Source organism: Diachasma alloeum, unplaced genomic scaffold (genome assembly GCF_001412515.2).
Source record: "Diachasma alloeum isolate Michigan unplaced genomic scaffold, Dall2.0 Dall_scaffold_00880, whole genome shotgun sequence".
Lineage (NCBI taxonomy): Eukaryota > Metazoa > Arthropoda > Insecta > Hymenoptera > Braconidae > Diachasma > Diachasma alloeum.
The window spans coordinates 40,738-56,018 of NW_021681001.1; the positions used below are offsets into that span (position 1 = coordinate 40,738).

General features: G+C 36.6%; 1 protein-coding gene across 1 annotated transcript; it reads left to right on the plus strand.

The window, feature by feature from the left end:
- The first annotated feature begins 2,772 nt into the window (after positions 1-2,772).
- LOC107045168 lies at positions 2,773-4,488 on the plus strand. The gene is made up of 3 exons (XM_015267328.1): positions 2,773-2,965; positions 3,286-3,675; positions 4,199-4,488. Exons 1-3 carry the CDS (start codon positions 2,773-2,775, stop codon positions 4,261-4,263), a joined length of 648 nt encoding a protein of 215 aa, XP_015122814.1. The 3' UTR covers positions 4,264-4,488.
- Positions 4,489-15,281: the final 10,793 nt, after the last annotated feature.

Genomic DNA, 15,281 nt, shown 5'->3' on the forward strand with positions numbered 1-15,281 from the left:
TCGAAATTGTGCAGAGTAAGTTGATTCAATGAAATTTTCATCTAGGTATATCAGATAGTTTCCACTTTTTACCTTATTTCACGTGGCGAAAATTACAGTTTTTGCCATTTACCGAAGCTGTAGATAGGACCTGTGGGGATAAATCATATGTCAATTTGAAGGTCTCGTCGACATCTTCCAATTGATACCCTATGTCATCTATTTCATCTACAAGATTAATTGTTCTACGCGATAATGTAGCGATTTTAGAATCTAATGTTTGGAAAATTTTCATAGTTTTTCTCTTAATGATGAGATTTGCTCGGTTTCTGTTCAAATCTGCGGAAATATTTTATATCAGGTGAGAATATATTAAATTATCTTGACATTTACCCAGAATTATTAGATTGAGGCTAATTTTCATGAACATATCTGAGTTTCTCATTCAAGAATTGAATTTCATAATGTTTATTGTAAATTCAGCTTCGATAATTATCGGTCAAATAAATGAAACTATTCATATGCGACTTCACAGGGTAGTTCATGTTATGGAGCCGAAAATTCATGGGAATGAGAATTTAAAAAATGACGTATATTGATCTCATGCAACCTAGTTAGAAAAAAATTATAATTTTAAAATTTCCATCCGAATAACGCGAAAACCGTTGAGATGATTTCGATCAGTATGCAATCAAAATCGAATAATTCTAATTCAATCCAATGATTCTAGGGCTCATGAAATGTCAACAAATCATGGAAATTTCACTTTAGCTTTTCGGGTTAATGACGAAAACTTTCTCCTTTGGGGTTAGGAAGTTAATAACATGTAAATGCATTGTTCGTACAAAAAAATCAAATACCATCGTTATTTGCGGTAAGATTGTTGAATTTTCAAAGAAAACTCACTTTTTCAATCATTTTCACACGTTTTACGCGAATAACTAACGAACCGCTGAGACGATCATCTTCATAAAGTAATCAGTGTGAAGTTGCATTCACACGCATCGTTTGAAACAAAATTTCAAATCGGATCATTACTCTAGAAGAAATAGTGCACTATGTGGAAAAAACATCATTTTTGATATTTTTTCATGTTTTTTGCCAGTTACAATATAATCTATATAGATGTCTGTCATGTCATATCAATCTATATATATTAATTATAGTATATGATAACCCTCGGCCAGGAAACGTAATGGTTCTCGACGCGGGGTTTGGAAGGTGGCGTTGCAACGCCTAGTTGGTCCGCACCAGGGTCTCTCAACTCCATACCAAAAATTGAAGCTAGGTAGTGGGGGGGGGGGGCAAAATAGTATGAAAATCTGCTGTTAATGTCTCTACCAGACCTTTGCGCAGACGCACCACGAATCTCTAGAAGTAAACAATTTTGGAATGGTAACCTCGAATAATTCAGGTAAACGAGGTAAACAGAGTGATAGTTTTCGGAGTGTGGAGTATGTGGGGGTAAAAAAGTAATTTTCGGAAATAATTGGGAACGATTTCACATAATGGGAAAGGGGAGTGTATAAAATAGTGCGATCAACATGTCGAGGAATGAAAACAACTCCAAGAAGTCAAAGTGCATCGTGCCAGGGTGTGAGTGTAAAACTCCTACGCACTATAATCGCATCCCGACTCGCGAGTGGGTCGCAAAAAACTGGATATTGGCAATTAAATCACCTCAGTTAAAAGATGTAAAAACTGCAGATCTGAATAAATATTTTGTGTGCTCAGCCCATTTCACAGACAGTGACTTTTCAAAAAATAGATCGAAACGAAGCCTTGAGATCCATGTTGTACCCACTAGAAATCTACCAGGGCCTTCTTCTAGCCAAGATGAAAGTGAAGATATCTATTCTATCGCGTGTACACCTTCCAGCGGTGAATCAGTACCACCCACAGTGCAAGAACCAACAGCAGTTCAGACGTCATCGCCAGTGTGAAGACCGATAGCAGTTCAGGAGCTACCGACAGTACAAGAACACCGAGTACTTCACAAATCACCAGCAGTCCAAAAACCACCGGCTGTTCAGAAACCCGCAACAGCTAGTTAATCTCCGGCAGTGCAAGGATTTATTAATCCTACGACTCACAGTGCAAAAAGAATTAATACCACCGATAGTGCAAGCTTATATTGATAAGATCACGAAAGAGAATGGAGATTTGAAAAGAAAACTTCGGAGTGAGTGTCAAAAATCACGGAGGTTCAACAACAAACTAATGGCTGCAAACAAAATTCTTCGGGAGGATCGAAATAGGCAGTGGGACAAGTTGTCTGATGCACAGAGAACCTTCATAGATTCGCCACTGAGAAATGCTGGCAGAAAAGTACAGGTATGCACTAGCATACATAGATTTTTCGACTATCGCAAAGTTTGATTCAGTTAGACTGTATATCGAACATTTATCATTTGCCATTGATAATTAATACTGAATTGGTTCTCAATATTATTACAGGGCCCAGGAGATACACGAATAAAGATAAAGCGGACTTAGCATAGCGAAGCGATCAACTTCGACTTATAACTTCCTCTCATCACATATGGTTTTGCCTGGAGCTACTACAAACGATTCAGTGCTGAAAAAAATTCTGTGTTCCACAGGACTCACAGAAGTTCTTTTGCAAAAGATGAGCCAACTTTCTGGACAATTAGGTGAAAAAGAGAGGGTTGTCACAATTATCTGGGGCGAGGTGCAATTATCGTTGCATGTGCAATACGACAAGTCCCAGGACATGATCATAGGCTTTGAAGATTGGGGTCGACGTAGGACTGCGAAATTTGCCGCTGGACAATGCCTGTGTTCTATGGATTTTGCGACTCTCTGATGAGGGAAGCAGAATTGCGAAGTTGTATTACGCAGGTGGTGACTGCTGTGGAAGGTGCAGGGTCTGATATTTTGGCCTCAATATGCGATCAATCATCCACAAACAGGGCAATCATTAAGAAATTAGTTGACGAATCCAATGCTCAATGCACGAATCAGCGTAAGTGGCTACTGCTGAATTTATTATTAGAGATTTAATACGAATTTCGAGTGATGTTTGCCCGAAGACCGAAAGTCCATGTTGCTTGTCCATGTTGCGTCGCGGACGCCAGGCGTACAGGACGCCTGGATTCCGGCGTCCGGGACGCCTCGTGTATGGGCCGCTTAAGATGCTCAAACTCCGAGAGAATTTTTTGATGGAAATATAAAAGTATTGATCAGTGTGTATCAGATTATTCGACATTGGATTTTTTATCGAGAGTAGAACTCAGGAATTGTCAAATATTTGTATATAATAGCATAAAAAATTATTCATTGCAGGGAGTACATTCTTGGTTGGTATCAGTCAAATTATTCCTATCATGGATCCATCACACATTATCAAGGGTACTCGAAATAATCTATTGACTAAATACCTGGAGAAGGATTACAATGCAAACCGAAGAAGTTCCCAGCCGAATTCAAAGAAGAGCAAGATTGGCGAAGGGACTGATATGACAACCGTAGACAGAGAAAGGAAGCTAGTTCGTTGGTCAGTGATTGAAGAGGCCTACAAAATCGACCAAATGACCAATGGGTTTGAACCTCAAATGAAGAAACTAACGTATAAACACATTTACGGCGATAGTAAAAGGAAAATGAGGGTGAAATACGCTGTCCAGGTGTTGAGTAACACAGTTGCAAAATGCATCGAGTCATTGGCTGGCAGAAGTAAGTGATTTATAACCATTTAAAATTATATTTTATCCAAAATTTGTAAAATTTTACAATAAACCGTGAATTCAGTTGAGTAATTTCCAAATTGAAGACATCAAATTGGTCGCCTCGATATGCCATCTCATTTTGTTACTTTCGATATTCAATGATATTCATATTCAATATTAAAAATCTAGTGGGAATTTAGTAGTGAACTTTTCCGTAAAGAAAAAACCGAGTTTTCAGCAAAACATTCACTGGGATTTCATTATCTTCTTCCAATTTTAACATATTTAATCGAATGCATCACCTTCGAATCAGTGGAATAGTCTTTTATCCCCTGTCTCTACTTCAATCATCAATCAATTGATAATCCGCCAATACTAAATAGATAAAATTCAGAATGTTGATATTTATCAATGAAATATATGAATTGTATATATGCATTAGGATAGGAATTTTTCCTTTGTTATTGCTTCACCTGCCCAGTTCTGTCTAGTTTAGAATAATATATGCCAATTTTTTTCTGTCCATTCAGGTCTACACGACTCACTCAGGATCTCCAATAACCACCAAATCCATCGCATCGTCATACATAATTAAACTAGCTTCATCTATATTCATTATTTATAAATCTTCGCTCGAATTCACTAATTTAATTCTTTATGTCGTGTATCAATATTTATCTAGGATAAATTGTATATATTCTATATATAAACAGAAAGAGACATTCAAATTTTCTTGGAATGATGGACAAAATAAATTAGTAAAAAATCCTAGTACATCAAGGATATTTTACGAAAATTAAACGGTTCAATAATAAGTTGATTGGTGGATAGAAAATTAATAAGAAATAGATTAACTAGAAGTGAAGAGTTGATTGTTTTTTTTTAACCTTTCCCTCTTCCCCGAAACATCCTTGTGGCTGCGGATAAAAATCCTCATAATATTGTCTGTATAAATATGACAATATTAATCCTCAGTATAACAAACATGCCAAGTATTTAACATCTCACGTAAGAAAACTTATTCGAGAAAAACTTTGCGGAACCAGAGAAGAAATCGAGTGGATTCCTATTGAATTCTTATTGAAAATTCCATTAGTTGTTCGTAAATTCTATAGAACAGTTCCTCAACTTTTCTGCAATTTTTTTCAGAATACAAAATGTAAATGAGAAGAAATGCTTTTATAATAAGAACTATCGTACAATAAAAATTTGTAGAATTCTATCTTTCCGTTTTTTTCTATTGGGACATCTGTTAAAAATCTGGTGAGTTATTGTTGATTCCCAGGATGGCGCGGAAGGGATGAGTGTAGATTGGGTTATTATTTAACAAATAACACCGGTGATTAAGGCCTGAGCCGAGTCAAATCATTTAGGAATAATTTAAAGTTGACTGTACACACACAAATAAATTAACTGTTTTCCCCTATAGAAAAATCCGTGACCGTGACGCTGGTTCTTTTGCGGGTTTTCACGCTCATTCCGTTCTCCCTGTTTGATGGACCCTATATATTTTATCTCTATTCGAAAACTTATTAAATAAGCTTCAAATTGACACGTGAATCATTTGATTCTGATTATTTTTCATTAAGTTATGACACTTTTAGGCAGAAATTGTATTCTCGTGTTTTACTTGAAAAGTGAACTTCGGCTGGATTTTTCTCTTTTTAAGTCAAATAAAAAAAAACGATATAACATTTTGAAGCACATCATTCGTTTTTCAAATTGTGATGTGTTGGATACGATTCGGTTGAATTTTCATGAAGTTATTGAACATTGTTTTTCTTCTGAACGTAATGTGACACTCTAAAATTCGGTCTTTTCATCGATTATCGGACCTTTGAACTCGACTAATGTGGCTTTATTATATATCAATTTAAAGATCTCGTTGAGATGTAAACGAGATCTTTAAAATGGCCTCTCATTTTTTTTCATTCTATCCACTTGATGATCAGTTATGGGTGATTATGTGTCGAATTTCACATGTCACAAATTTAAAATTTGTTATTTTTTCAATGTTTTGTCCTGATTTACAGTTCTCTGGCTCAATTACTAGCTGAAATATTATATTGGATGTGAAGGTAATTAAATAACCTTCAAATTGAGAGGTGAATCGTTCAATTTCAACCATTTTTAACAGAGTTATGAGGGTTTTTTCAGCAAAAATGGATTTTTTCATGTTTATTCAAAAAATCAACTTTGATTGGATTTTTCCATTCTTTCGACTCAAATCAACAAAATATCGCTATATCACCTGGAAGAGCATTATTCCTTCTTCAAATAGTGATATACTGAATACGATTTTGGTTGAATTTTCATGAAGTTATTGAGCATTGTTTCTCTTTTGAACGACATGTCACATCATAAAATTCGCCTNAATTCTATCTTTCCGTTTTTTTCTATTGGGACATCTGTTAAAAATCTGGTGAGTTATTGTTGATTCCCAGGATGGCGCGGAAGGGATGAGTGTAGATTGGGTTATTATTTAACAAATAACACCGGTGATTAAGGCCTGAGCCGAGTCAAATCATTTAGGAATAATTTAAAGTTGACTGTACACACACAAATAAATTAACTGTTTTCCCCTATAGAAAAATCCGTGACCGTGACGCTGGTTCTTTTGCGGGTTTTCACGCTCATTCCGTTCTCCCTGTTTGATGGACCCTATATATTTTATCTCTATTCGAAAACTTATTAAATAAGCTTCAAATTGACACGTGAATCATTTGATTCTGATTATTTTTCATTAAGTTATGACACTTTTAGGCAGAAATTGTATTCTCGTGTTTTACTTGAAAAGTGAACTTCGGCTGGATTTTTCTCTTTTTAAGTCAAATAAAAAAAAACGATATAACATTTTGAAGCACATCATTCGTTTTTCAAATTGTGATGTGTTGGATACGATTCGGTTGAATTTTCATGAAGTTATTGAACATTGTTTTTCTTCTGAACGTAATGTGACACTCTAAAATTCGGTCTTTTCATCGATTATCGGACCTTTGAACTCGACTAATGTGGCTTTATTATATATCAATTTAAAGATCTCGTTGAGATGTAAACGAGATCTTTAAAATGGCCTCTCATTTTTTTTCATTCTATCCACTTGATGATCAGTTATGGGTGATTATGTGTCGAATTTCACATGTCACAAATTTAAAATTTGTTATTTTTTCAATGTTTTGTCCTGATTTACAGTTCTCTGGCTCAATTACTAGCTGAAATATTATATTGGATGTGAAGGTAATTAAATAACCTTCAAATTGAGAGGTGAATCGTTCAATTTCAACCATTTTTAACAGAGTTATGAGGGTTTTTTCAGCAAAAATGGATTTTTTCATGTTTATTCAAAAAATCAACTTTGATTGGATTTTTCCATTCTTTCGACTCAAATCAACAAAATATCGCTATATCACCTGGAAGAGCATTATTCCTTCTTCAAATAGTGATATACTGAATACGATTTTGGTTGAATTTTCATGAAGTTATTGAGCATTGTTTCTCTTTTGAACGACATGTCACATCATAAAATTCGCCTTTTTTATCGATTATCGGACCTTTGGACTTGACTAATGAGGCTTTATCATACACCATTTTGAAGATCGCAACGAGATCTTCAGAAGGCCGCCTCATTTTTCTCATTCTATCTACTTGATCAATTGTTATGGGGGATTATATGCCGAATTTCGCATGTGACAAATTGAAAATTTGCCATTTTTTAGTGTTTCCCCCTGAATTATTGTTCTTTGGCTCCATCATTATTTGAACTTTCATATCAGTTGTGGAGGATATCAAATTACCTTGAAATTGAGAGGTGAATTGTTCAATTGCGACCATTTTTCACCGAGTTATGAGAGTTTTTGGCAGAAATTGATTTTTTTATGGTTTATTCGAAAAATCAACTTTGACTGGATTTTTCCATTCTTTCCAGTCAAAGCAATCAAAATGTTAATAGATCATCTGGCAGGAGATTATTTGTTCTTCAAATTGTGATGTATTAAATACGATTTGGCTGAATTCTCATGAAGTTATTGGACATTGTTTCCCTTTTGAACGTCATGTCACATCCTAAAATTTGCTGTTTTCATCAATTATCGGACCTTTGGGCATAACAAATGAAGTTTTATCATGCACCATTTTGAAGATCTTAACGATTTCTTGAAAAATGACGCCCCGTTCTTGTCATTCCATCCATTTAATCAATTGTTATGGGTGATGATGTGTCGAATTTCGCATGTCACAAAATGGAAATTTCCTATTTTTGGATTTATTACCAGCGGTAATCTCATATCCGTTGTGAAGCTTATTCGATAAGCTTGCAATTAAGAGGTAAAACGTCCGATTACGATCGCTCCTCACAGAATCATGGGAGGTCTAACAAAAAATTCGATTTTTATATGTTTCTGTAAAAATTGAACTTTTGTTGGATCTACCTATATTTTCAAGGCAAATAAATGCAAATATCAAAGCTACTGATATTTCATTTGGTCCATTTATTTCGATCATTAGAATTTCGATTTCATTAGTATATTGGTGAAGTGGTCAACAGAGTGAAATGGTTTTCATGGAATTTAACTGAAGTTGGTGCCTTCAAGAAGCATTCAAGGTTAATTGTGAAATCGAAGATGATCACTTATTCATTGGATTATGTTCTGAATCAGACGGGTAATTGATTGATCAACAGCATAGATTGATATTGAAAAGATTGACGAGATTTTGGTCCATAATATATGCCTAGAAACGGTTTGTTATATCATATTTATCATATTTGAAAAAGGCTGTGGTAAGTAGAATTTCATCCTATAGCACTTTTTTAATTTTGAACGATCCCCTATAGAAAAATCCGTGTCCGCAACCGAGGGTCACCCATTGATTTTTGCTTCAATTCGCGGCTTCCTCTTCGACGTAGCATATATATGGTATACTCATTCACAAATTGACTCCTGATTCATCCAAATCCGACCATTTTTCATTGACTTACAAGAGTTTTAGGCAAAAAATGAATTTTTATAGTTTACTTGAAAAATTAACTATGGACGGATTTTTTGGTACTTCTAAGTAGACTAGACGAGAATATTCATACATTATTTTCTCAAATTTTCATCGAGTTATTGCAGATTGTTTCCATTTTGTCCGTTATGTCACACCTCAAAAATGACAGTTGTTACTATTTATCGAGGCCTTAGACATGACCAACGGGGATTTATCATATGTCACTTTGGAGATTTCATCGAGATTTTTAAATTCATATACTATATTATCTACCCTATCACCTAGGTTAATTGCTGTAAGCGATAATGTAGCGATTTTAACATGACACGTTTTAAAAATGTCCATGTTTTTCCTTGGAATGGCCAAATTCACTCGATTTGAGTTGGAATCTGTGAAGATATTTCATAATTATGTGAAAATATGTTGAATTACCCAGGAATTGACTTGTGATTTATTCAATTATCTTCATTTTTTATTCACTTATGAGGGTTTTATAGGCAAAAAATTCAATTGTTATGGTTGACCCTAAAAATTGAGTTTGGTTGGGGTTTTCGGTACTTCCAAGCGGACTAGACGCGAATATTCATCCACTACTTTGAAGCGCATTTTATGTTCTTCAAAATGATGAATCATTTAATCCAATTTTCATTGAAATATTGCAGATTATTTCCATTTTTTCCGTTATGTCACACCTCAAAAATGACAGTTTTTACTATTTATCGAATCTTTAAACTTGACCAACGGGGATTTATCATATGTCAATTTGAAGGTCTCATCGAGATCTTCAAATTGATACCCTATATTATCTGCTCCATCACATAAATCAATTGTTATAAGCGATAATGTAGCGATTTTAACATGTCACACTCTGAAAATTCCGTGTTTTTCCTCTTAAATCGCAAGATTTGCTTGGTTTGTGTTGAAATCTATGAAGATATCTCATCCTTGGGTCAAAATATATCAAATTATCATGGAATTGATCCTCGATTTATCCAATTATCTCCATTTTTCATCAACTTTTGAGAATTTTTACACGAAAATTGAGATTTTTTAGGTTTACTCCAAAAATTCACTTTGGTTGGGGATTTTGGTACTTCTATGTGAACCGGATGGGAATATCCATATATAATGTAGAAGGGCATTTTATGTTCTTTAAAATGGTGTATGATAAATGTCATTTACTCCAATTTTCATTGTGTTGTTGCAGATTATTTCCATTTTTCACGTTATGTCACACCTTAAAAATGAGAGTTTTTACCATTTATCGAGACCTAAGGTCTCGATAAATGGCCTAAAGGCCTAATGGAGGTTAGACGGTGTATGAGGTGAATTTGAGAGTGAATTTCTATGGTTCCCGGTAGCTTAGTCGGTAAGAGTGCCCGGCGCGTATCTGGGAGACCCGGGTTCGATTACGGGCTGAGTGAAACGGAAATTTTTTCTCTCTAAATTCCAATTTTCTTGGAATTCTTTAATGCCTAAAGGAGNTATGGTTGACCCTAAAAATTGAGTTTGGTTGGGGTTTTCGGTACTTCCAAGCGGACTAGACGCGAATATTCATCCACTACTTTGAAGCGCATTTTATGTTCTTCAAAATGATGAATCATTTAATCCAATTTTCATTGAAATATTGCAGATTATTTCCATTTTTTCCGTTATGTCACACCTCAAAAATGACAGTTTTTACTATTTATCGAATCTTTAAACTTGACCAACGGGGATTTATCATATGTCAATTTGAAGGTCTCATCGAGATCTTCAAATTGATACCCTATATTATCTGCTCCATCACATAAATCAATTGTTATAAGCGATAATGTAGCGATTTTAACATGTCACACTCTGAAAATTCCGTGTTTTTCCTCTTAAATCGCAAGATTTGCTTGGTTTGTGTTGAAATCTATGAAGATATCTCATCCTTGGGTCAAAATATATCAAATTATCATGGAATTGATCCTCGATTTATCCAATTATCTCCATTTTTCATCAACTTTTGAGAATTTTTACACGAAAATTGAGATTTTTTAGGTTTACTCCAAAAATTCACTTTGGTTGGGGATTTTGGTACTTCTATGTGAACCGGATGGGAATATCCATATATAATGTAGAAGGGCATTTTATGTTCTTTAAAATGGTGTATGATAAATGTCATTTACTCCAATTTTCATTGTGTTGTTGCAGATTATTTCCATTTTTCACGTTATGTCACACCTTAAAAATGAGAGTTTTTACCATTTATCGAGACCTAAGGTCTCGATAAATGGCCTAAAGGCCTAATGGAGGTTAGACGGTGTATGAGGTGAATTTGAGAGTGAATTTCTATGGTTCCCGGTAGCTTAGTCGGTAAGAGTGCCCGGCGCGTATCTGGGAGACCCGGGTTCGATTACGGGCTGAGTGAAACGGAAATTTTTTCTCTCTAAATTCCAATTTTCTTGGAATTCTTTAATGCCTAAAGGAGTGTAATGTCCAAAATTTTGTACTAGGAATTTAAGACTAGAATAAATTTTATGTAAGATTATAATTATAAGTTATATTATAATTTCAGGCAATTAAGAACCAAATCCACAATTATAAATTAAACTGAGCGCATTTTATCACCTGGACTCAATTAAAAATTCCAAAGACACCAGAATCGAGTTCAAAAGTGATGAAATGGCACACTCAGCATGCCCCAATTACCCAATACTAAGATTCGCACGCGCAGGAACGATTGAAAACCGATTCATTGATACCCCAAAACCCGAATGAACCACTTCCCCATAAAAATCAAAAGAGTGGGAAAAGTCATACGACATTTTCCACCAACTAAAAATGGACTCGTTGGAGCCCATGTGAGAAGTGACCCCAAAATTCATATAAAATCGTCAGAAAAACCAAAATTAAGCAGTCTAGAAGCAGCGATGGAGCAGTAACAATTCTGGTGAAAATAGTTCATTTAATCGGTCCGGTTTTTCAATCCTTCCTTCGATTATACGGGATAGTACTGAATTAATAGTAAGTTACGAACAATTGAAATTATCCGGTAATAAAATTTCTTTAACCGAGAGTGGTGACTTTTCTGGCAAATAAGGAATTCGTTTCTTGTGACGCGTTGTGGACAGTCTCAACCAAACTCTTAAAATGTTCAAATTCAACTGCCAAAAATTCATTAAAATATCAACGAGTAGAAGAAAGTGTTTCCGTGAAAGTATCCATAATAGCCTTTAGCGCGACTAATTGTTGGTGAGGAAATAACGGATTTAGCCAGGGATCTACAAACACATCGAATAATTAATAAATAACAGACCGAATTGTGAGTAACAAAAATTTGTAAACCTAACTTTCAATCCTTCAGATCATTGCAGGGATAGGAATTTTAGCTACATAGATTTCTGTAAAATCACGCTTATGTTTTTGTAAACCGAATAGTTATACAAAATATATTACTAAATTCAAACTTGATTCCCAGTACAACGCCAAATTTCTTGATTAGAAATTAGTCTCAACTCAAGCCCTATCCCTAAATCGAACCCTTTTTCCCTTATATTTAAAAAAAAGCTAAGAGTATAAAACCTTGCGTCGTCCAATAATTATAAAATCTAATAATTGTAGCTTTGATTTTAATGTGACAATTAAAACATGTCCATTCGACGCTAAAATCTTTCTCCGGACATAACAGCTAAAATTTCATGGCGCAGTCGGTAGGACACGCCTAAATTTCCAATACTCTTATCTTTTAAATATTCTGAAATTTTTGAAACCCATTCTAGTCAATTTAATTCAATCCTAATCAATTCAAATTTTAGCTTTGGGAAACCCTTCTTAAATTTAAAATATTAGACTTTTCTTTTTGGAAAATTCAAATTCTCTTTGAAATAATTATAAGCAAAATTTTGTTTTCTGTTCCCAATTTTATTGGAAAAATCACATAGAATCTTAATCCAAATTAACTAAATCCCAAATTTAAAATTATTTAAATTATCAACTAAATAAATTATCTTCACACAATGGCGAATCCGTCCTTCATTAATATCAGTTACTCCGGAGACTCGGGTGACGCTGATCAAACCGTGTCCAGTTACGAAGAATATGCCAAAGCCCGAGACATTGCAAACAGCATTCCCATATTCTACGGTACAAATGAGCACTGCTTACTAGACGAATTTGAGTACGCGTTGAGATCAAATCTTGCTTCCATTCCTAAAGCAGACGGAAAGAAAGAAGAATATATTAGACAAATACTCAAACGCCTTTTACTCCCAGCAAAATTCGTAGTGGCAAACAAACCCCTCTTTTCTGCAGAAACTATACTTACTCACCTAATCAAGAGATTTAGAGGTCAATACGACTTAACGTATTATGTGAATAGAATACGCAGGCTGTTGAAAATTAAAAATGAACCCCTGGAATCGTTCTTGGAGCGATTGGCAGCACTGGTCCAGTTCGGTCTGGGTACGATTTCTGGGGAAAATGAAGCTGAAAAACAAGTCCTCGAAAAACACCTCCAGACAGAGGCCATTATACGGTTTAAAGAATACGCCCCTGCAAGCGTGAAGGAAAGTATTAGGCGCAATAACCTAAGTAAAATCTCAGAGATCCTTACACAACTAGAAACAGACGAATTCCGGGATACAGTCAAAGTACCAGCGTTGGAGATTGCTGATAACGGACACTACAGGTACATCACGGAATACCCCTCGATTCCAATTCATTCAGGGAGCTCTCTACCGCCCGAACTGTACGGGGAACAAATGCCATCTCAGCCGAGATACCAATACCAACAAAATCGGTCGTACAGTCAGCCAGATAATCAGTCAAATACCCCGACACCATCGTCAAGCTACGGTCACCGAAACTACGGACCCTTCACGAGATCTAGTCACCGCTCTCCTAAATGAATATCTGCCATCCAACCGGAACAGACAAGGCAACGGGTACAGACAAACACCACCTCGACCACCGGGGCCACCTCCATCTATACCAGGACACACAGCTCATCCTGGTGACCCCCCTTCGCGCAGCTTCAACTCCGTCATCCCCTACGGTCAAAGTCCGAACGACGAGAATGAATCTGACTATGAGGAACCAACGGAAGCTGCGGAAACCCCTACCAGGGATCAGATTCTAGCCCTCGCTAACATCTTGTCAGCCAACCAACGTCCTCATGCAGCCCCATTCAAACCTAAACAGAACCCTTCTGATATGGACGAGATCAAACGTATGCTGCAGCAGACCACAGCCTCACTCCAACAGCTTGCGATGAGTTTGAATAACCTGCAGACTCAGAATCGTCCATCGTCAGACTCCAGACCACTCTCTAGGCCTCCCTCAAGGGAACGAGAAGGGAGAAATACCCTGCGGAGTCCTACGACAACTCAGCAGAACAGAGCCAGCCCATCCACAGATGGAACCATTCCAAAGGAGACTTTAAACGAGATTGTTGCTCGCCAATTGAGTGCAATGACGAGCGGCCAAAACCAGCACTCACTCCACACAATGTCGAGCATGCATCCCAGACGGTAAAACCCATACTGTGTAGAGTTACCAGGGGTCCTCAGATCATCTTTCGAGGACCAAATGTCATCTCCCCAGGTGTGAAAGCATTAATCGATACCGGAGCTTCCATAAACCTGATATCGTTCCAGTCATTGGTAGAAAACGCCCTCATCGATACCACAGAAACAATCGAAATCGTTGGGTTGTCCAATCACGTCCTGAACTCCCTCGGAGTAGTTCGCCTCGCAGTGCATCCTGAAGTTCAAATAAAATTCCACGTGATTCCTCACCAGCCAGGCGGATATGGAGCCATTATCGGGGATGAAATGCTGAACGAGTTGAAAGCTCACATCTCCTTCAACACAAACAACATTAGCTTCAACATCGCCCCATTGAACCCTATACATTTCTGCCTCCCCAATTGATCAACAAGAGGAAAACCTCGCCGGATTGCACTTAGCGGGGGCGGCCCAAGGAGAAACCTAAAGGTGAAGAACCTCATCGGAAATCGACATCGATTTCTCATCGACACCGGAACTGACATCAATCTTATTGAGAGGAGAGTCATCAAACCCGACGTAAGAATTGAACCTCCTAAGATACCCTATCGACTCGGAGTAACGGAGAATGCATTGCCAACATGCGGTTTAGTTCACCTAAAAATCGTTGGCTCTCTCGTAACATTCCACATCGCAGATCATAAACTACCCGTCGAAGGAAGCGGATTACTTAGATTAGAATTCCTAATTCGAGAAAAGGTGGATATACGGTATCATCAACGGAAATTCACCACTCTCAAGAGGCCTAACCTACCGGTGAATTGGTATAATTACGAGAAATTCCATGAGTCAAGCGTCATCCCTCCAAGAGCAAGAATGGCCATCCAAATCTCTATCCAGAATACCGAATTATCGGTCGGGTATTTACCAAAGATCTCCACAAAACCAGGCGTCTATCTAGGCGAGAGTGTGGTCAGCATTAGACAGGGAAAAGCCTGTCTCTTCGCCATTGACACCACCGAAGAACCAATTCACCTCCACATACCACCCCAGAAGGTAGAGGAAATCGACGAACTCCTAGAAAGAACCGAAATATTAGGAAAACCTCAAGAAAACTTCACCTGGTGTAATATGAGAATTGCCCCAGAGAAAAATA

Excerpts from the sequence above, each read along its gene's own strand:
- LOC107045168 (XM_015267328.1), top strand. The coding sequence starts at position 2,773 with ATGCCTGTGTTCTATGGATTTTGCGACTCTCTGATGAGGGAAGCAGAA. Across the intron at positions 2,966-3,285 it reads TGCTCAATGCACGAATCAGC|GGAGTACATTCTTGGTTGGT; the intron begins GTAAGTGGCTAC and ends TATTCATTGCAG. Across the intron at positions 3,676-4,198 it reads CGAGTCATTGGCTGGCAGAA|GTCTACACGACTCACTCAGG; the intron begins GTAAGTGATTTA and ends CTGTCCATTCAG.